The 22,688-nt window shown below is 42.1% G+C and overlaps 1 protein-coding gene across 4 annotated transcripts in view; it reads left to right on the top strand.

Moving 5' to 3' along the window:
* The first annotated feature begins 32 nt into the window (after nt 1-32).
* Nucleotides 33-22,688, top strand: part of LOC108885765 (arginyl-tRNA--protein transferase 1) — a 46,291-nt gene continuing 23,635 nt past the window's right edge. The window contains exons 1-9 of one of the 4 annotated variants that reach the window (XM_018680195.2): nt 33-211; nt 3,578-3,641; nt 3,736-3,798; nt 3,961-4,064; nt 4,335-4,571; nt 7,586-7,782; nt 10,567-10,695; nt 12,126-12,254; nt 18,049-18,081. In XM_018680195.2, coding sequence (XP_018535711.1) covers nt 112-211; nt 3,578-3,641; nt 3,736-3,798; nt 3,961-4,064; nt 4,335-4,571; nt 7,586-7,782; nt 10,567-10,695; nt 12,126-12,254; nt 18,049-18,081 — 1,056 coding nt within the window. In that variant the 5' untranslated portion in view covers nt 33-111. The remainder of the gene's footprint in view (nt 212-3,577; nt 3,642-3,735; nt 3,799-3,960; nt 4,065-4,334; nt 4,572-7,585; nt 7,783-10,566; nt 10,696-12,125; nt 12,255-18,048; nt 18,082-22,688) is intronic. The other 3 variants (XM_018680197.2, XM_018680196.2, XM_018680198.2) reach the window with 3 other exon arrangements.

The raw sequence follows: 22,688 nt of genomic DNA, 5'->3' as shown, positions 1-22,688 counted from the left end.
ACTCGTCTTCAACGCAGCAATGGTGACGTAGTGGATGAGGGCGGGGTTTGGCATCCAGCAGTACTTGCCCGGACACAGTAAACTCAGCTGTCATCTGCCTCGATATTAAAGATGGCAGGGAACAAGTCTTACACTATAGTAGAATATTTCGGCGGGGATGACGGTTACCGGTGTGGCTACTGTAAAAATGCAATAGGAAACTTTTCTCATGGTAAGTGTCTAATGAAGTAGCGAAGATAAGCTAGACGATATAGCAGAACGGAACTGGCGCATGCTAACGACCTAGCGCCGTTATTTGCTGGACCAGAGACCGGTTCTGAGAGAGCTTGCTACCTAAGTTTTGGCACTGTGTTCCTAATGTCAGGAAATTTGACTTAGTTATAACTGCTATACAGACTCCGGAAGACCGTACACAGCGAGCATATTCATAAGTTAGCGCTAACATTGTACAACTTGGATGGTGCTCAGGTTATTGACCTAGCTCAGTTTTTAGCTATTAGCATCTCTAAACCCAACTGTTTCACCCTGGGGAAACAAAACAAAACTGTCACAGAATAGATAGATGACTGAGCAAGACTGGGCTTCTGTTGTTGAATTGCTGTTCAGTTGGGCAGTAATGTTTTACTCGATACTAACGCCGTAACAGTGGCAGATTAGCAGTTGGCTTGTCAACACCTATGTTAGCATCAAGCTAGCTTAGGAACGGTGTCATACACTGCTGGACAGGAAAACAAGGCTGTTGCCCTCACAAGTGCCACTGTCTTTATCATTTGGCCTGGCCGTGCTATGACACACGAGTGGAGGCCTGTATCAGGTTAAAGGAGTTCGGGGAATTCAGGATGTGCTATCGTGTAATCACGTTGATAGCTCAGAGCTGATGTTATACGGTATCATTGACGCATTAGAGACAGGGCTTTCTCATACTTTTTTGAGTTGACTTGAGTTTTTCAGGTGTAACAGGCAACGTGGATTACAACATAAAATGAGTGGAGTACTGTAACAGCAGAGACGGAATATGAAACAGTGATTTCACAACATGCTGAGACAGAGGACAGTATGTTTACTATATGTACTGTATGTAATTGTTACTGTGGCAGCATCATCAGAAATAGATAAATGTAATCACTCATTCAGTTTTGATCCTGTTTTGTAGTTAATTTGATTTGCAGATGTGTCTGTACTCTTGGTTCAGTTTAAGTTTATGAGAAAACAGTTTGTCCAGCTGTGATTAGGACCCCCCCCCCCACACACACACACTTCAACAGAACTCTGAAATGATTTGTTTAGTGACAATGTAAATAGACAAAGCATTTAATGAAAGTACATATGTGTTCATATTTGCTTCTTCTCACGCTGTCTAATTTGCACACATGGAGGCCACTTCTGTTTACTTTTGTGCTGTAATAGTGAATAATAAAAAAAAAGCCTGGTGGACAACAAAACAACAAAACCATTTGTTTTTACATCTGTTTGTCAGGTAGTTTTTAAAATAAATGCCAGATTGGTAGAACCACATAACTTTGATTTTTAAAAAGTCTGTTTATCATTTGCCAGTCAGTGAGAAAGCAATAAAAAACAGTGAACGCTCTAAGACTGTATTTGTGAGTATTTTATCCATAAAGGAGCCTTTCCACTCGCAGCTTGCTGTAACTATATATTTAATGAAAAGCAAGGGAAGCTTGGTAAGATGCCAGGCTTCGTTTACTTTTGCTTTGAGCATTAGGTTAATTCAGGGTAGAGTTTCAGTAGCTTGTAAAAATCCAGCACAGCCAGAAATGTTCCTTCCATGGAAGTGTTCACGAAAGGGTGTCAAAGACCACACAGTCACATGCTATGAAGGTTTGTAAGCATTATATTGAACGTGAAAGTAGACACTAGCAGAGCTTAAAGGGTTCTGTGTGTTCTGTCTGGAGGCTGTCCTTTAAAGATAACTTGTGTTAATGTAACATGGCATTTTTAGAAACTTGACTTTGATACAGCTATAGCTATAGCTCCTTTCCAAGAAGTTGGGAAGGGATTTTGTGTGCAGCACAGAATGGTGTCATTCAGTTGAGGTGAGCAGGGGCGAGACGGGTTAACTATAATTAGACTTCAGGCAGTTCCTGGTGAAGTCAATGAGTGATTGGGCTTAGAGCCCGCAGACGAGAGCTGCTGTCTAATCTAAGATAAGAGTGGTAATCTGGATATGTTACATCATGTGGGCATGGCAGGTTCTGGGCAAGAGGGAAACTGTACTCACGGTGTAACTCTTGTAAGTAAGTGGTCAGTAACAGTGATTAAAGGTCAGAGGTTCCCTTTGTGGATACAAGTTAAATGAAAGTACACTAGACTTGCAAATGTAGAATTGAATGTGTTATTTTAGGCCTCTTGACATGTGAAACTGTCTGTTGATAATCAGATGTATGAACAGTGTTTTTTGTTGTATTGTGGACTTTTCTGAGCAGGTGCTCAGTGGGCTTCTGCTCTCTTCTTTGTGAATGGGGCAGTGATGTTATCAACAGTGTTGTTACACACAAAGCAAACGTGACTCCAAACTACAGAGCACAACATCTGCCCTCCTCTGTGTTACTGTGTCTGTCATGCCTCAGTGGAGGCTGGAGGTTGGATCAGGTGTGAATGATGGAAAGGCTCCCCTGTTGCACCACAATGACTGCAGCTGTTGCACTCACATCCTTTTGTGTGATTTAACTAGGACTACCCTGTCGTTCACCAAATGTACTTAAGCTTGAAAGTTTTTAGGACATTCTGTTTCATAAGTTTTATTTTTAACTTCTATTTCATTATTGGCAATGATTGTTGATAAAACTTTCTATAAAGTTTAAACATTCCTTTTATTGAGGTGTGATTTCATACAGTTAAATATTATTTATGCTGCAGTATGTGTGAAAAGCCCCTTATTTGGTGCTTCAGTAATGATAATACCAGAGTTTTTCTGCTGTTAGAAAACCTATCTGTATCTGTACTAGCTCCAATCATTTACTGCTTCAGTGTTGTGGTGTCGCTCTGTTGGATCACACTGTGTTGTCTCCTCGTCTCTGTGGACTCTGGCTAAGCACCATTCTCCTGGGACATGCAATATTATACTTAGTTGCAAACTTAGTGTGTGTTGTGTGAACTGGTATACAGTCAGCTCCCTTGGTTGTTTTAGATAGATGTAAACTGATAGCTGTCTTGCCATAGAGATCTCTATGTGTACGCAGATGCAAACTGTGTATATGGTTGCAGAAGAAAAGGTCAAGAGTTGAAACAGGGAGCTCAGACCTCAGTTCTGGGAAGTAGGATCCAAGTTGTGGCTACAAATAATAAATTTGTTTCCATGGGGGCCTTAAAGCAGTGTGGGAATGCACTTTTGGTGACACTGTGATTTAAGCTAAAACAGAAAAATGGGCCTTTCACCAGACTCTCAGACGACTTGTTGACAAATTACATCTTATTTATATACATGCTTCCTGTTTCAGCCTTTTTATTATTTGTTGCTGTAAGGCTTTCACCAGCAACAGTACATCACAAAAAAGGACAAAAAGTTTGTTCTCTGGTAAGACATTAAAGCTGTGATGTTTCTTTTTGTTTTCTACAGGGATGTGGTCTCACACCATGACAGTACAAGACTACCAAGACCTCATAGATCGAGGATGGAGGAGGTGAGTAGCAGTCTCCTGGCTTCATACAGTCCCCTGTATATTTACATATGACGATGAATTTTACAGTGAAGGCTGTCTATGTTCTCCTTTTCAGAAGTGGGAAATACGTCTATAAGCCCATAATGAACAAGACATGCTGTCCACAGTACACTATCAGGTAATGATGTTCTACCCAGTAGACTTTCCTCCTGTGATTCATGCTCCAGTTAACTTCAACACTGATATCCTGGAACATATGAAGATGACCCATGGTAGTTTGATAGGTGTATATGCAGCTATATGTTCTAACCAAACATTTACCTTTGTGCTCTCTGTCAAGATGTCATGCACTGAAATTCCAGCCTTCCAAATCCCACAAGAAAATACTGAAGAAGATGAGCAAATTCATTTCTGGAGGGGAATTACCAACAGAACAGAATGATGGTGAGAGTATTTTTATTCTTCTGCAACAGTTATTAATGCATGTATTTTCTGATAATTTTCTCTGAGTTGGTATACAGTACATTCATGAAAAAATGGATAAAACTGCCGTCAGTCTGCAGTCAATACTCTTGGACTGTAGGACTGCATATCTATCAGAGTGCATGGTTGAAACTACAGTTAGGGATGGGCACAAACTCAGAGCAGTGTTGATACTTTGGCTCTGTAGAACACACTATCTGGTGTAAGCAATATTGATTTTGTGCCTTGTAGGGGAGCCAATGGACTCTGTGTGTGAAGAAGAAGGTCCCCGGGAACCTAGTAAAGTCTGTCCTGCAGAGGTGAAGTGTGCTGCTATCACAGACATTCAGAAGGAAGTAGCAGAGTGTCCCACTATCACAGAGGTTCAGAAGGAGGTAGTGGATGCTGCACCTGCCAGCTCAGAAACATCGAGAGAGGATTCAGTGTCTGCCCCAGATGGGAGAACAACAGCCACAGCTCCTAAACCAGGTGAGATATCTGGTTCCCTTTCAAATGGCTAGGAACACTAAGAAACTAGGGTACAAAAAATACCAGTTATTCATTGCAACTATTCATTGTTATGTAACACATCACCTCCTTCTGTTATTTTCCTTTAGCAGGGCAGCTCTTTGGTTCTTTTTGCTTATTAAACCAACAACTTGTTTTTTTTCCTTGATAAAGAACATGAAACATGAAGCTAGAGCTACAGAGATCAGTTGGTTAAAAGAAAAATGAACTGCAACTATTTTAATAATCACTTGCATTCTCAGTCGACTGTGGTTTTCAGTAAAGTACCACTGGTTACCAGAGGGTGTCACTGTTCACCTTGTAATAGACTCCACTGTGCAGCAGCTTGGTGAATAAGGCTGCAGTGTTTTCAGGAGTGTGTCTGGTTTGGGATTATCTGTCATATTCTCCCCTTTACTCTCCAGTACAGGATATCCTCATGGCCAACTCACAGTAATGAATTAATAACACTCATAGTGAAGAGATAATAAACTCCCATTAGACACAGGAAGCAGCACTTCTAACAAGTGTTCGTGTTTCAGGCCTCAACCATTTTTTTCTTCTCAGACATCTAATGAGAACAGGCCCCGTGCTCATTAATCAAAAGACAGTGACGTATATTGGAGCAGGAAGCTTGGTACTGGCACAGGTCGATCCAGATGCAGACATAAACATACAGAGAAAACTTTCAGCAGTGCCAGTGTCCTTCTACTCTTACACCTGTGTCAGCACCACACTCCTCCTCCTCAGACTGTCAGAAATAACAAGCCCTTTTAGGAGGCTAGCAAAGAGGAAGCAAGGAGGATTTACTGTGCTGAGCCAGTGGTTCTCCACTCCCCCCTTATTCACCTTCAACAGAAAACACCTGGACATATCTCTCCTGCAGCTTTATGACTGAAGCGCTTTATAGCTTTGGGCAGGTTCCAGTCCTAGCTTGAGAAAACAGGGCTCCCCATCTGCCATATAGCGTGAATAAATCCAGAGGTAAACAGATACAGGAGAACATATGGAACTTTGTGTTTTGGAAAGCTGCTTTTTAGGGAATCGCATGCAGTGAAACTTCCATGCATGTATTTGCTTGAAATGAAGTCCTTTATCAGTTCAGAGGACAGTGTTGCAGTAAAAGGTAAAGTCCAGGAACAAGTCAATACCAAACTAAATGTGTTGGTTTGTAGGAAGCAGTATAGTGTGTTTTTAAGTAGGCAGAGCTGACTGAATGTGGTACGCAGTGCACTTTCCAATAAAATGATATTTTAGTGGTTGCTCACAGGTAACAGCAACCTTCTCCCACAGTAAATTCATTTTGTGGCCCTACATGTTTACTTGTAACAAAGCAGTATGTCACAGTGCTTGCCAGTTTACTCTGTAAAGAATTGTATGTGTGCTTGGGGAAGCAGGGAAGGTGAGTGTCATAGCTTTTATTAAGTGCTAACTGCTGGAGTGGGAGCATCTGTCTTCCACAGGAACTGATCTGTCAGACTTTATCTTCACCACGGCTGCATATGCTGTCCTCAGGAGTACCTGTGAGAGAGGAAGTGTGTGTGTGTTTATGTTGCGGATTGAGTGTGTAATATTATAGAGAGAGGCACGTGGACAGAGTGATCGTGGATAGCGTTGGATAGGGTTGATGTGTTTGTGGTTGAGTCAGTGTTATAAACAGAGTCCAGATTCTAGTTACTCTTGACCTCTGCGTGTTTATTCTGACAGGAAACCCATCTGACCACACTATAACTCCCAGGGTTGCTTGTTTATATGATGCAAGAAATGGCTACGCATTCATGAAAGCCTCTTTACGCTAATGACTCAGTAACAACTGTTTATAAGAAGAACTGTTAATGATACAGAAACCACATCACAGAAATATTGAAATAAGCCAGTGTCTCTATCCATATTTACTATTCACAGGATAGAATCTGCCTTACAGTAGGGAATAAAGGGCCTTAAGCTTGAGTCAGCTGAAGCTGAGTGCTGCCAGTGAACCTTGGCCAGTGCCAGAGTTTCCCTCTCCACTTGTCAGGAGCGGGCGTCCCTCTCCTCCTCGTGACATCGACAGAGGGGAAAGTTAGTAAGTGAGCTGATGGTGGCGGCTGGCAATAGGACAAGCAGGAAATGGCTCTCGTTTCCTTATTGCTCCAAACAGGATGTGGGTGTGTAAACTGTTGACATGGGATGCCCGGAGAGCTCGAGGGCTTGGCAAGAGCCCAGGAGGTGGTGTAGGAGGAGAAGCAGCAGGAGGATGAGGAGGGGGACGGAGAGAGGGAAACAGGGAGAGATTGAGTTGCTTCAGAGAATGTTCATTTTAGTCTTATTGAGAGAGAGAGGAACAGAGAAAGTGTATAAGTATGTACTCTGTGAGAAGTAACCTCAGAGGTCTGTTAAGTCTGTAATCTGTTATCTTTGCCCCAGTATTTATTAAAAAAATACCCTTAGGTTCATTATGTCTTCTTCTTCTGCTTCTTCTGTTCCTTTATAAATACACACTAGCTAGCAGCTAACCACTTGGACTTAACTAATACAGACCATATTGTTTTATACCCTCCTAAGCAATGATGTAATGTAAAGACTATTGAGGCAGGGAAACAAGAAAATGACTTCCATAGGGCGCTCTGTTGAGACTGGCTTCTGAGGCGGGGGGTATGCTAAAGCAAACATGGCAGCCCATTTGCCCAGGGGGCAGGGAAAAATCCATCGGAAACATGCTCTAACACTCACAAAATCTGCCCCAGATTTGAGACTCATCAATACCAGCAGCTTTTAGTTACCACCTTTCTCACTACTGTGTTAAGTCTTGTTCAGAAGGCAGCATAAAAACAAAACTTTTTATCCACATCCAAAAAGGAGTCATTTCTTGTAACTGCCTCTTTTTTCCTCCTTATTCTCACCTGGAAAATCTTTGAAAATGTGATACAGTGTCACAAAACTAAATCACAAATGATGTTTTTGCAGCACCTTGACTGGCACCCTCTCCTCTCTTCTCTCTTTTCTCTGAGGTACAGGAGTGGGAGCCGATCCTAGCCGGCCGCCATGTCGGAAGGCCAAAGACTTGAGAAAGGAGCGACGTCTTCAGAAAGAGCAGATGAGACACGCTGATGGGGTCTCTTCCATTCCCACTCCCACCCAGACCAACCAACCCAAAACCCTGGAAGATTTCATCAGTGAGTCACTGCCTGACAACTCTTCTCATTGCCTTGAGGTGAGCAGGAATATAGAGTCGGTGCGTTCTTTTCTCTTTTTATGTGACTTGGAATAAACATTAGCCTATTGTGATGATTCCAGGTATCATTAACAAATAGCGTTTTTGGTTTAGCTGTCTGTCTCCATAATGTTTGGATTCAGTTAGCTTGAAAATTTGGGTCCATAAAGCCCTCTTCCCTAGCCCCAGTGACTTCACCATGTGTTTATGTGTGCAGAGAGCATAGCTGGCCAGAGCAGAGTGGAAAAACCACCCCTTCCCAGTTCGAATTCAACCAAATGACAGGCACACCACACAAACTGGGTTGCGTTACCCTGCTGATGACATTAAAACCACAGCTCCCGGCTCAGCCGGTATGAGAGGACATGGAAATGAACTTTTGGCAGCTAGCAGAGCGATGTAGAAAGATCCTTGGCGAAGGCCTCAAGCTGAGGTTGGTAGAGTAACGTCATTCTTGGTCTTGACCAAGATTTGAGCCAGATGCAGTGATGAACCAGGCAGTGTCTGTGTCTTGTTTCTATACCCCCTGAGACTAGACCAGCAAGACCTCCTCCTAGTCAGCTCTTTTCAATTGGATTAATTTGTTTGCCTGCAATTATCATTCAATTTCACTAAGTGGGCATGAACACAAGGTTATCCTTCGTAAATGAAGGTTAATTATCTATTTTACAAGTGAAATAATTGAGATGCTTCTATTTGACCCAGTGAGCTGTTTATTAAACAGCATGCAGCTAAAGAACGATGATAGGCAGTTTAATGAATCTATGTGATGCCGGGTCTTGGGTTTCTGCACTGTACTGAGTATAAAGAGGTTTTCACACCAGCATTAGAGGATGGATGTTTACACAAGAGCAATTAAATGCAGTCCAGCTCAGTTTCATCATAAACACATCTGTTAACATATTGTGCTACTTGACTGACGAGAATATTCTGCAGGATACACATGAATGCTTTGAAAATAAATATAGACAGGAAAGGAAACTTGGTGATCAAGCATCTCTTTGCTTTGGTGGTACCGCAGGCTCACCTTCTGCTTACTGTGAGCTGGAGTTGCTTATTAATTTTGAATTAAACACATAGCAAAGAGATATGTCACAGTGACAGGGAGGACAGGTTCAGAGTTATGTACAGTCCCTTAAATACAGCTGTGGTTTGACTATTCACCACCAGGGGTCAGTGTGAGAACACGGTTCAGAGCCCCTCAGGCACCTCAGGAAAGTGTGGAACTGTTCACCTACTGTTCTCCTCAAGAGTGTTGCCTACTGTCTCCATCTTTTCCCTCATATTAGCATTTTCTTCTAAATCTCCCATCCTTAATCTGGCAGTTAGTTATATAGTTATAGTTACAGTCTATTGAATTACTTTATAATGGTGTAGTGCAAGGTTTTAAACTAAAGATTCAGGTTCAGAGTAGCACATCACTCAGTTAGGGCTTTGAGAAAACATGAGCTTTCATTTTAATTAAAACTTAACAAAAGCCACTGGTATTATGTGGCTTTATTTGAACATTCTTAAAGTGGTCGAGTATCAGACTGTTGGTGTTAAATTTCATGACTGTTATGAGAAATGTTAAAATTTCATTTTCATGCTGCATACTATCTTCTGCAGTGTTGGATCACCAAAAGGATTTCAGCCTAACAAAATATATCTCCAGCTTTAGAGCAAAATTAAAACGACTGAACTTGAGCATTGTCCTTTTATGTAAGAGGCCCAACGTCTCTGTTTGACTAAAGGATGTGGATGCCAAGTGGTCATATGAGAGAGACCCACTTAGGTCCAACTCAAACAAACCCCAGGTTCAGTTCCTCTATCCTGTGCGTCCAGGGGATTCATATGGCAAAGCCTCTGTGGCCAACAAAAGCGTCCAAACGAAGAGACGGTTAATTAAATGGGGCCAGAGGATGAGAAAGTTGAATTCCTCCTTAGATTGTGTGACATTAGCAACACTCAGCCAAATTTTTCTCTCTATCTCAGGCTTCTCCTGATCTTCCCTGCTAAGTTTGATTTATGGCACTGCATTGACACCAATAAGAAATGCTCTGTGTAAACCAGCAACTGGGACTTATGAATATCTTCATACATAGGTGGTACAAACCTCAAGTTTATTACACATCTATCATGTGTATTTCTTACCAACTAGGGTAGGTTAGCTGAACTCTGGTTTCAGTGTTCATCATGCTTGACATAATAATTGCACACATAAACAGATGTTTTGCTCATTCTAGTTTCTTACCAGGATCAATGTAACTTCTCAGATGACATGGTGAAACACTGGAAATTGGCTCATACACACACTAGTGGCTAATGATTATTTCTGTGTTTTGAGAACCACTACAAGTACCTCTGAGTTTGCTATGACAGCAACTGTTTTTTTTATATTCTGTTTTCTTGAGTAACACCGGCCATTTTTGTGTCACAATAGAGACAGATATAACACACACCACTCTGTATTGTTGTAGCTCCCTCCTCTAGCTACAGTTGCCACAGGTGAAAACACGCACTTCATTAAAGATTAAATACTAGAAACAAAATCTGCTGTGCAAAACCTCCAAACTGAAAGTTTTTGCATTTTGTTTGCAAAATGTTTTAGACTCTTAATGTCACTCAGCCATAGGAGGGTGTGTTTATGTCAGTCTCTCTCTCTACTTTCACACTTTTCTCACTTTGATGAGTGATGTGTTCCTCTTCTGGGTATTTTTTATTTTTTTTATCACCACTTATGTTATTCTCAGCACTTATTTCCATCTTGATGTTAACCCTTGTTTGCCCATATTCTTTTTGAAGGTGAGGCTAGTGCGCTCCAATCCCCCTAGCCCGCAGTTCAAAGCCTCTTTCGACGCCTCCTACCAGGTGTACAAACTCTACCAGATGGCCATTCACAAGGACCCTCCTGACAAACCCTCCGAGAGCCAGGTCAGAGGGTGGGGGGCGCATAGGTCAACCTGCTCTGGGGGGGGCAAGGGGAGGGCTGACAAGTTGGGTACTTATAGAGGCATCAAAAGGATTTCATCTTTTTCTAATCCCTATTTATATGTTTTATTTCATTCAACACTAAAATGTATCACTCTTTATTGTAGGTACAGGTGGTGATTTGATTTTTTCAAACAAATGCAACACAGGTAGTGATATTTGTAGAATGTCTCTGTTAATTAATAATGATTAATTGATAATTGAGTATTAGTTGATCATTATTAAGTTTGTACTTTAATTGTGTTATAGGTATTTGACTTATTTTTGAAGATTTGACTCATTTCAAAGGTTTAAATCATAATGAACAAACATCAGGGTTGTATCCTAGATATCTAAAATTGGAATTAGTAAATAATTTGTGCTTAAACTTTCCAGCACTGAGCCTCAGGGGGAAAAACCAAAATGTCTGTATGAATGAAAAAAGTGAATTAACATGTTAGTATTAAAGAGAGTGTATGTGTATAAGAGCGTGAGTCAAAGGGAGAGGAAATGGAGGGGAAAATGTTTCCATACGCTACGGTTGAGAGCAGTGTTTCTCCAGGTGTTGGACTTGGCCCTCGGTTGGCCAGTCGGGTCGTTAGTCTTGAGCTGATTCAGTTTTTGAGGGGGGGGGGCAGTTCGTCAGCTGAACCCAGCCAACCTTCACACATTTACCTCATCTGTGCCCCCCCCCCAATCACCCTACCCTCATGATAGTTCCCTGTGTCTGAAGTGGAATCTTACTTCAATTTAGACTTAGGTGGTGGTAATGAGATTTTAATTGTCTTTGTGCGTGCAGTCTGTTTAAGTGTGTTTACCTTCTTGAGAGGAGCCTGTAGTGGTGAAAGCGTCTCTGTGTGTCTAGCTGAGATGATCCATTCAGACACAATTCTGGGTTCCTGCTGTTCTGGACCTTACACGCACTGCGTTGAATCGTGAGTTCCCAATCCCCTCCGTGCGATCTGTGGTAAAAGCTGGGCAGTGCACTAGCCTCATCTTCAAGTTGCCTGACATTTTATTATTTTAAAAGCACACTTTCAGTCTCCTAAATTACCATTGTTTTCTTGCATTCATGTGTCTTTCTTGTACAAAAATCTGATAAAATCACTAAATCAAGTCTCAAACTCAAAACAGATCTGCTGTGTTACCAGCTTGCCTCAGGGACTAGGAGACTGATGTGAACCCTAAAATGCCAAAGCACTTGTATAACACTGTTGTATAAAACCTCTATTGTTGACTCCTGCACCTTCCATTCCTCCATTCCTCTATCCTTCAACTTCTTCTTTTTTTAAATTCATTTTCTAACTGCTCACCGTCCTCATATTCATTGTCAACTCGTGTAAAACCTCCCCTCCACCTTATTGCTCCTTTCCCTCCATACCTTCTGCTTGAAGGTGAGGCTAGTGCCGGTCAGCTTTGAGGACCCTCAGTTCACAGCGTCCTATCAGCAGTCGGCGGCGCTGTACGCCCGCTACCAGATGGCCATTCATGGTGATGAACCCTGCGAGTGTAATGAGACTCAGGTACTGCATGATTATTATTCTGCACCTAATTTAGGGAACTACTTCACTGCTTGTTTCGCTGCTTTCCTCTATTTTGGGTTATTTTAATGTAAAATAGTTGGATTGTTTAAGTTGCAGGGTCTTTTCATGGAGATAATTTTAACACACTAATGAGAGACTATAATCGCCCTGATAAATAATTACAACTATTAAAATTGTTTTACTGTACAGTTAATCATTATTCTTGTATGTGTAATGTGTAAGCTGTAGCTGTAAACTCTATTTCACTAGTTTATGCAGTGAATGGGAAGTATTGTCCAATAATGAATGGGAACAGGAAACAGAGAGTAACCAAGTATAAAGTCATTAACTTTAAAAATGAATTTATAATATACAGTAAATGATATTATAAATTATATATATACACCTCAGTTTCTCCACTTTATGTGTAAATACAAGAGGTGAAAATAAAGTCTAGTCAGGATGCAGGATTGCTGGACATCCTCACAAACCTGAGAGGGCCTTTTGTCCCTCAGGGCTGGAAAAACAACCTCCCTCTCCACCCTCCTGCCAGCAGGCCTCAGTAAATTACTGAATTCTCCAGCTTGTAAAAGTAAGGTAATTAATAAATAATAAAAGCTGTCAGATTGGGCAGACTGTGGCAGATTCTTTCCTAGTGCCATAACACTATATTAATAGGGAGCGTGTGTTTGTGTGTGTTTGTGTGCACTGCCTCAGCTTCAGGTTTATAACTGAGCAGGGATCGGATGGGTTCAAAAACCAGAGGAATAACATTAAAAAAAATGAAAAGGTGTGGAGCTGCAAAAACAACTCTGCTATCTGTTGAGCTGCCAGAAAGTTCTCTTTTTTTATTACTGTACTTTCCAGGTTGGATACTGACTGAATTTAGTGTAGTCTAAAAGCATTGTTACAGGTGAGCACATTCTTTGTCATTCAAACTGACACCCCTACCTTAGGGAGTGGTATAGAGGAATGGGTGAACTCTAGATTGTAACACTGTGTATTAACTTTGACAGGGTTTAATTAAGATGATAAAATGTAGAGTTCATACATTAAGGCCGTTTTGTGGGCTCCATGGAGATGTTCTAGAGGTGGAAACTAAACAAGTCCCTACAAGACTTCTATCCTCCTGGCATCAGCCACTAGACACCGCCTTTTGTATTGTATCACATTAATACCAGACCTGGAGATGCCATGTTGTCCTCTCCAGTGTTCGTCTCGTCCCACTGCAGCTAATTTATACAAAACCAGCCTTAATTGTTCCCACTCAAACAAATTTAACTTTACATTCCCCTTAGTTGGACTCACTACTGTGACAACCACTCCTGAGCCCACAGTACTAAACACTGCTGATTTTATTTTCTTGCCCGTCAAGCTCCTGGTTAACTCCCCTGTTCTCTTCCCAGAAGCTCAGATCCCCCCCATTGTCCTGTGGCATTCATAAAGAAATGGGAAACACATTGTTGATGTGGTGATGGCACATTTTGGTGCCATGCCATTCTAGCCCTGCTGCTGCTACCTAGGAAGTTGAGGCATTTGGTATTTGTAGAGGTATTTATTAATCTATTAAAGTATTACCTAGGGACAGAATGTAGAATACAGTCAGTCTGGCTCTGAGCCAGGCGATAGGAGAGATTCTGTGTGTGCTGAATTACCCTGCCAAAATTGTACTATCATTAGACAGTGTGATGTCCTCGAGGGGAATGGCTTTATTTATTTAAGGATGTATGCATTTCCTGTCATACCATGACTGGAAGGGAGCCAGCCATTATTCCTTCCACTTCCAATCATGGTTTCCTGACAGAGCTGAAGCACATACTTGCAATTATTTAGACATATACACACATACACACATACACACTCTCACTCACACTTACTGTTCTTAACTGTTGTGCTGAGCCGTGACTCTGAGTTCCTGCACATGTGGCTTTCATTTTCAGGAAAACAAATCCTGTTAAATCTGTATTTACTCTTCTTGATGGCCAGAGCCTTAACCAAGACACGTGAAAAAAAGAGAAAAAAATATGGAAAAAGAAATGGAAAAAAAGTTATCAGTAAAAATGGATTTCGAATGAGGAAAAATAACTTTTGGCTCAGATTATCTTAAAGCTATTTGCAACATGCTTATGCACAATAATGAAAAATTCAATACCACTCTCTGTAAGCAGCATTATCATTGTAGGTCCACTTGCGGCTAGGTTCCTGAAGCTCCTTTGTACACTGAAATAAACAAATGACCCAGTCAGCAGAAGTTTGGCAAAGAGAAAAAACTGTATCAGGGTTGTTTTATTGTTTTATAATGTGAAAGTGAATACAGGCACCTTGTCGCTAAAATAAGCACAGCAATTTGAGAAAGTAAAGAGCATAGTGACGAGGGGTCTAAGTAGCAATTAGGCTTAAGCAGATGTGTGTGTTTATGTGTACTGTATGTGTGTGAGTGAAGACAGCTTGTGTGTGTGTATGTATATGTGTGTGAGACGGCTGCTTGCCCTCCTAATCGTACACAGATGAGTGTTTACTATAGGAAAGGGAGAGTTAGAGAGGAAGTGATGGACTCCATGTGTTGGTGATGAGAACGTTCCAGAAGGTGCTCTGGACCGGGCTCCGTTTACAGGCATATGTGTTGTTGTATTAGAGATAGAGGGAGAGAGGAAGCTGAGATTGTATTCACATGTTTGTTCCCTGACTGCCTTCGTGCCTGAGTGAGTGTGCCTACACGTTACACCGTCTGACTCTTGCAGAGTGTGTGTGTCCGTAAATGAGTTTGTCTGTGTGTCTGTGTCAGCCTGGCAGGATCGTGTGGTCTGTTGTTTGTCAGTGACCAGAGAGGGTACAACCTCGCCAGGCTCCAGGAGAGCAGCCTCACCCAGCCAAGCCGGGTTAACACAGCAGTGGAAGGCTGCTGTGCTCCACTGTTTGTTCCTCTTGGTATGATTACCCATCAGCCCCCTGATGAGTACCTGGTAAAGGTGGAGGAAGAGTGAGGTCTTCATAGCTGTCAGAACTCATCATTGCACACACAACCAAGTTCACACAGTTGTAGACTACTTGTCTAATCAAATATTACGGCAGTTTACTACTGAATCTACTGGAGACTCTCAGTTCCACACACAGCAGCCAGTGTCATAGCATGGCCTCTATAAATGATGTCATCTAATAAGTGCAGCTGTTGTTCTGTTGGTAAACCATTTAGTTTTCTTTTTTGTGAGTTTTAAACAAAAGTTTTATTTGTGCCCTTTAGCAATATTGCACATTGGGAGGCTTTGCTGTTGGTAATTTGTTGACTGGTGAAGTAGTAGTCACTGCAGAATTAGGAGTGGAAAATTACACTTTACTGGCATGGTTACACAGGTGGGGAACCTGATTAGAATTTTTTCGCATGAGCAAAGATCATTGTCGACTAAACAGACGTAGTCACTGTAATTTCCATATTGGTCATGGAAAGCGTGAAATTTATGCAAAATCCCTGAATGGAATTTTAATACATTTACATTAAATAATGTGAATGATTTTCATGCATAAGTTTAAAGTTTGACAAATTCTTCCTGGGATTGATGCAGGCTCAGGGACTGTTGCAGTAACTGTATGTCAGCTGACCTAATGCAGGAGAATGGAAAGTTGGAGGATGAGATCCATCATCGTATTTGTTTTGTGTTTGACCGATTCTGTCCATTCCCTCTTTCCCTCTTCTCCGTCCTGGTGAGAGGTTGAAGTGAGGATAAGCGCAGTGTGTTGCATCTCGTTGTAGTGTTCAGTTTGTGAGATTGTTACAGCTCACGGCAACACCTCTCAGCAAGAACTATGTACACTGCTGCCACACATGAATTGTTTTTTTGTTCTGTGAGTTCTGTGCTCGATCCTTATATTTTATAGATTTGCTTACTTTTACGACTGTAACTTAACTAATAGTTTATGGATTCAGTCATTTTTCTGACGAGAATCCAACTCAAGTGGGCGAGTCTGAAAGGCAGTGAAAACTGTTTGGGTATTTGCCTCAGGCAAAGGTAAAATAGAAATGACAGATGACGATGCATCACTCTTTAGCTCATCTCTGCCAAAACAACCCCCGTGTTGGAGAACACTGTAATAGTGTCACCGACACACACATCAGCTGTGGCAGACAAACAGAGAAACACACACTCTTTTGGATGAGTTCAGGCTACTGGCAGGATTTTGAGTTGCACCTGTGCCAGGACTGTCCCACCCAGTGAACCATTCCTTCAGCAGTCATCGCTATTACTAGCTGTACTGCTGTGCGCAGCCACACTCACACACAAGCAGAGGATGTTGGTGTGCTTGTGGGAATTTCCAGAACCTTGTAGAGCGTCTTGGTTTTGATGAGAAAGAGAGACAGATATGAACAGGAAAACCCGGTTTCATCCATTAATTGACAAAGAATATGTGAAAGACTAGTCCTGTTCCAAATACCAGCAATCATGGCAGATATGAAATCACGAGTAGCAAAGACGCTAGTAAGCCTATCGATTTTCACTGGCTTTGGTTTATTCTTACAATATTTAGAAGTACAGAGAGTGGGATTAGATTGATATATTGGTACTGGTTTTTTAATACAAACCAGTTACGAGCCTGTTACGTATTTGCTGTCAGCATGTGAAACTGCAGTTGAATCTGTTTAACCTCCTGTCAACCCACCTTAAAGAATGTCATCAGTGTGTGTTTAAGTGAAGATTTTAAGTTTCCAAAGTGCTCTTTCCCACCCTGACAAGAACAAGTTTCCAGGAAAAAAACAACAACTCTGAATTTTGGGGAGGTAATAAAATTCCTAAAATCTGCTAAAGGTATCGGCTATCAGCAATTTCTGTCAAATATTTTGCCATTAATAAGCCCATATAAGTCAACCTTAAGCCGGAGTCAGGATTTCAGTGAGGGAAGCCAAGAAAAAAGCAACACATTATTAATGACAGCCATTTGTTAATAAGGAGTGTCATTATGTAACCTCCAATTTTATAAGCTGTTTTACATCATTTATATCCTGTCTTTGTTTATTTAGTCCTGCCTGGATCCTCTGTATCCTATGTTTATGATACTTTGGTGCTATTCTAAACCCCTGCTCTGTTCAACAGACAGTGGACCCAAAGTTGAACATAGCATATATGAATGGCACAGCTGGATTGTAGCATTTCCTTGTGAAATATGAACTTGAAACTGTGGTGTGTGTGTGTGTGCATGAGGGTGAGATAGACTGACTAAAGCTGTCCATCACTGCTCCACTGTGGCCAGTGCCTGTTTCTCATTATAGAATGGTTTTGGCCCTAAACATGGAAGCATGCTACGTTTGTCCCCCGGTCCTGCAGGTCAGCTCGTCTGTAAACACACTGCTCTCAACCCTGGTGCTAAAGAAGAAGGAGCACAGGAAATAGAAGAGAGAATGGAAGAAAGATTTAATGTTTCCACAGACATAAAGTTCCCCCATAATTGATATCTGATGTGCATTTTAAAGTGTGTTAAGAAATGGGCTATTTTGACATCAGTGATGCTGCTTATTTAAGCTGTCACTATGTCTGCCCTGGACTGTGCGTTTGAGTTGATAGGCTAAATGTTTTCATTTGTGTAAATACAATCTTCCTTTTTATGCCCCTTTGTGAATGGGGGGGCTGCATTTGATATGTGACACCTGAGCGAGGAGAAAACAGGGAGGGATAAACTATATAGGACAGCAATAGAGAAGTGTATGGTTTTCATTTATGCCTTTACAAAAAAGTTGGTGACCCAGAGAACTAACTGTTTTTCTCTCTGCCCCCCCCCCCCCCCCCCCCCCCGTCTCCCTCCACAGTTCCGGAGATTTCTCTGTGATTCACCACTAGAGGTATGTATTTCTTTTGGCCTGCTGACAGTTTAATAAAACCCCTTTCTTAAATGTCTCTGTTCATGTGTTGCCTGTAATGATTTGCCCCAACAAAGAGAAGGTCATCCTGGTGAAATTACTGTCATAGATGAAGATGATGATTAGAAAAATCTCCAGCGTTGCAGTGTTTAGTTCTTCATCAGGCGCATTCCGAAAGGGGTAAATGTAGTTCCCCTCGTCCAGTGCATACCTACCCTCCCTGCTTTGCTCTATCTCTTCAAGAGCCCTCCAGCTGGATTGAGGAGGGATTCAGGAAGGGGGTTTTGTTTCATATTGGAGGGGTTTTAATTTAGCCCCGTCGAAGTGAAAGGGGGTGTTGAGGGAGGGAAACAGTGAAATGTGGTGTCCAGATTGCGTTGTGTCTGTGTTGAACACAAGGTCTTCAGACCAGTCTTTTCCTGTGGCCTTGACAGAATGGGACACACCACTGCTCTTCACTTTGTGTGGTGTGGTACAGATTATAGGCTGATGAGGCAGCTTTGTGGGCATCAATTTGGGACTTAACAGATGGCTATCGGCCTAGTTTGCAAAAAGAAGTAATTATTTAGGCTCCAAGGGAAGTTTAATGTCAGTTTCTGGAGCTTAATTAATACAATCTTACTGGTAATCTATTTACAAATTAAAAATTTAGATGGTTATAATATGAAGGATGTTGCTGACATCTGGAGGAGGATTGTGGTTAAGCTGTGGGTATTCTCTGTGGTCACTGAGTGAGATGTAGGTGCAGCCAGGCATTACGGAGCACTTAGCAGGCCTGGTGAGCTGCAGACTTCAGAAACACCAGTGGACCTGTTGGATCAGGACAATTACACCAGCAATTAGACCCAGGATGGGCACTTACAACGGCCACTTTAATAGGATTGAGGTCCAAGAGCACACAGACTGACTGACACAGAGACACACAAACACAGCCACTCTGTGCTGCCCCTGGGCCCCCTCAGGTCTTCACTAATGAACATCATTAGTGTTTATAGGAAACAAGCTTTTATCACCTCGTCAAGGCTGGCGTCCAGGCACAGTGAATTACACAGGTCTGCACACATACACACGTGTGTGCACACGTACTGTTGCACACTGCCTCACATATCTTCCTGCCTTCACTGTCCCCTCCTCTCAGACTGATTTAGGGGGCCGTCTTCATTCGTTTGGCCTCCTCTCGCCCAACTTGTTTTTATTTCTTTCTCTGATCTCTCCCTCTGTCTTCTCCAAATGCTCTCCATTTCAGAGTTATTATGCGTGGCTTTCTGAGCTACCTCTGCGTGTTGGCCTCCATCTGTCTCCAATCAGAGTGCTATTAAAATACACACACAGACACTCACCACATGGACCTGCATACTGTGTGGTTCATCAGCTCACATGTAAGCCTGTATTTATACAAATGTATGCAAACAGCATACTTAAAAATTCAGCTGCTCATTAGGACCCAGGTTGTCTGACTTGTTTGTTAGTTGCTGTGCTCCATTTTACCAAAATTGTGGAGGATTCATGCTGAAACTCTGAGATAATTAACATCAGCTGTCACTGATTCCTTTAAAAAAATACATTTACACAAACAAACAGACAAGTAAAAACACATTTGTGCTGTCTGATAAACAGTGGCACATCAGTGCCTGCAAACATGATGAGCAGCAGTCATGCAGGTGTCTCTCACTGCACTTGACCTTGTTGAGGTCAAGAAACTCCAGGTTTTATGGGCTGTGTGGGGTTCATGCACTCATTCTGTTTCTATTTATTTGTCTTTATAGCCTCCTAATGTGTCTAACCAAGGGGCAAACACTCATTAACAGGGGTGTTCACCAATTAGTCATTAAGGTTTTTTTATGGACCCAGGCCCTCGGCCACTCCTCTGAAACTCTTTGTCTGTCCATCTGTGTTTTCTCCTCTCCTTCTCCTCTCTTTCTCCCTGAGAGGATGGGGATGTGAATTTTCATTATGTAAAGTAACAGAGATACACATCAGCAGGGAATGCACCAGCTGACATACCATAGTAGTGAACACACAGACCCCACTGTACAGGCCTCATCTGTAAGCCAAAACAGAAAAGTCCACCAGCTGCATCCAGAGTAAAACAGCAGGAGAGTTCTGTCAGTGTGTTAAATACTACAATGAATTTCACTTTGTCCCTTAAAGTATGGGAGAAATGATTGTTTTTGCATAGTGACACTCATATGAGCTATACTACACCTGCAGCCTGCTTGTAGGCCATGCTCTGTATATATTTGTGGTTGTGTGTGGAAGCAGGTCTATATCAGTTGACAGTCAGTGCCAGAACCATCATTGTTACTGCAGGTGCAACAACACAGTGTTGCAGTTTGGGCAAAAATAAATATGAAATTATAAGTGAAATCCTCCTGTCCCCAAAAGATACTGTGTAATTCACTGAATGTTGTGAGAAAATGGGATAAACTCAAAGCTATTACAAAAATCTGTTCTTCTGCTAATATCTGTCACATCCACGCTCGCTAAGCCCATGCCAAGCTTTTGTCCATTCTGCTATTGGAAAACAATGTTTCCAACAGCTGCTCTGATCAAATGCTTTGTGGTGTTTCATCACATCGAATGAAATGTCACCCTCTTTGTCCAAATTGTGCCTTTCGATCAATGATCACAAACAATAATGTCCTTTGAAATGTTTGTTACATTTCACACATGACACAAATACAACCACTAGAGATCTAATTCAGCAAGACACTTTATTATACTTAGGTACAATTTAATACCTTAGCTCTGAGCTGTTTGTATTGTTGCTCTGGGGCTAAAGAAAGTCTGAAAGTAAAAAGCATATACTAGGTCCTGACAATTTCACAGAATGAGCCTTTCTGATTCAATAAAAGTCTACCTAAATGCCTCTCAACAAATGTGCAGTACGCACACCACTTCCCCGCTTTGTCGAGATAAAGCACACTCCTCACGCGGCCCCTGTATTTAGGCCATATGAGAGCGATTTGGGGCTGAAGAGGAAGATCTGGGGTGGTTTGAAGTGCTCCACAGAATGTTTAGATTGTTGTCACAGTGGCAAGGACACAACCATTAAGCTGTCGTCTGAGGTGACGTGCGGGTCAGTCTGACAAGATCAGCCTTGAACATGGTATGAACTTATAAACAAACATACAAACTCAGACAGCCATTACTTGTATTGCACTGGCATTCATATTTGTATAATTGCACTTAAGCATGTACACTCGAGGTGGGGTTAAGGAAAATCTCCCTCTCTTACACACACACACACACACACACACACACACACACACACACACAATCACCTCGCGCTCTCTCCTTTTACTTACAACTTCTAAATGAGGCCGAGGGGCCTCTGACAAAGCCTCCAGTGTTTCTGGGGGAACTGGTGCCAAGAAATAACAGGCTGCCTGCTTACACAGACGGACAGTTCCCTGAACCTCAGACACACACACACACACACACATAGTGCAATGCTTGCTCCAGATGTGGTGGCTGTCACCTTCAACATCTCCAGCTACCCCCTCTCAAAATACTGTTCATTTTTATTCTTCATTCTTCCCCCCTTTTACCTGCGAGTCATTTACAGCTAATGTGTAGTAAACCCACATCATCTCTATCTCATATCATATGTCCTGTGATGTGGAGCAGCATTTATACGATGTAATCAGCCCTTCCCACGCAATTACCCACACACATCTTAAAAAAAGTCAGACAAGTAATCAGACCTGGGTGTCCAAGGGCCTGAGTCAGAGCGATATAGTTTTATTTTTATTACCAGCTCTACTCCAGAAACCTTACATTGTAGTAAGGAGGAATGTGGCACACAGTCACCCCATTGGTGATGATCAGCCCTCAGGGGTCACAGAGCTGCAGGGAGTGTGTGTTTGTGTGTGTGTATATGAGCCTTGTTTCTGTTTGGTCAGGTTTAGTTTGGTCAGAGTGTGGGCCCAGTGTATGCACTGGATAAGCACGTTAGCTCTCTGAGTGTTATGATAACTAGCAGCGTCTGCGCTATTTAACTGAGTCCAGATGAATGTTGGCAAAGGAGAGGGATTCTGTTACTCACGCGCTGACACACACACACACACACACACACACACAAACATAAACCAATACCCAAGCTTAAGTATGACTTTTAACCCTAACCCCGAGCCTCTCGTCTTAAGCCTCTGTGATAAAAGCAGTCAAGCCACTTGATTGAAAAACCCAGCATGCGGATCCCTATGAGAAACTCAACGTGTGTCAAACACTTAACTGTTTTATTAATGGGGTAGACTCAAGCACGCGGGTACACACCTACACACACATTCTTTCATGCCACATGGAGAGAGCAGACACAGACGTATATAGGAGAGAGCTTGGCAACACTCCACCACCGCCTGGTGAAATGGATTTTGCTCATGCAGGGTCTTTTATTAAAAGTCCTCTCCTGGAGTGTTTCTGTGGCCAGTTCCCCCCCAACTCCACCCTGCTCCTGCTCTTGCTCCACATTTGGGAGCCATTAGCGGGCTGAACGTGAGGCTACTGTACACCCCCACACATAATGCGTGAGGCCTGGCAGGGAAAAGCCTGCGTTATTATACACCATTGTACAGGTGTGTATATAG

This window comes from Lates calcarifer, linkage group LG16_LG22, assembly GCF_001640805.2.
Source record: "Lates calcarifer isolate ASB-BC8 linkage group LG16_LG22, TLL_Latcal_v3, whole genome shotgun sequence".
Lineage (NCBI taxonomy): Eukaryota > Metazoa > Chordata > Actinopteri > Centropomidae > Lates > Lates calcarifer.
The sequence above is the reverse complement of the archived record's forward strand: the minus strand, read 5'-3'. Positions and strand labels throughout refer to the sequence as shown.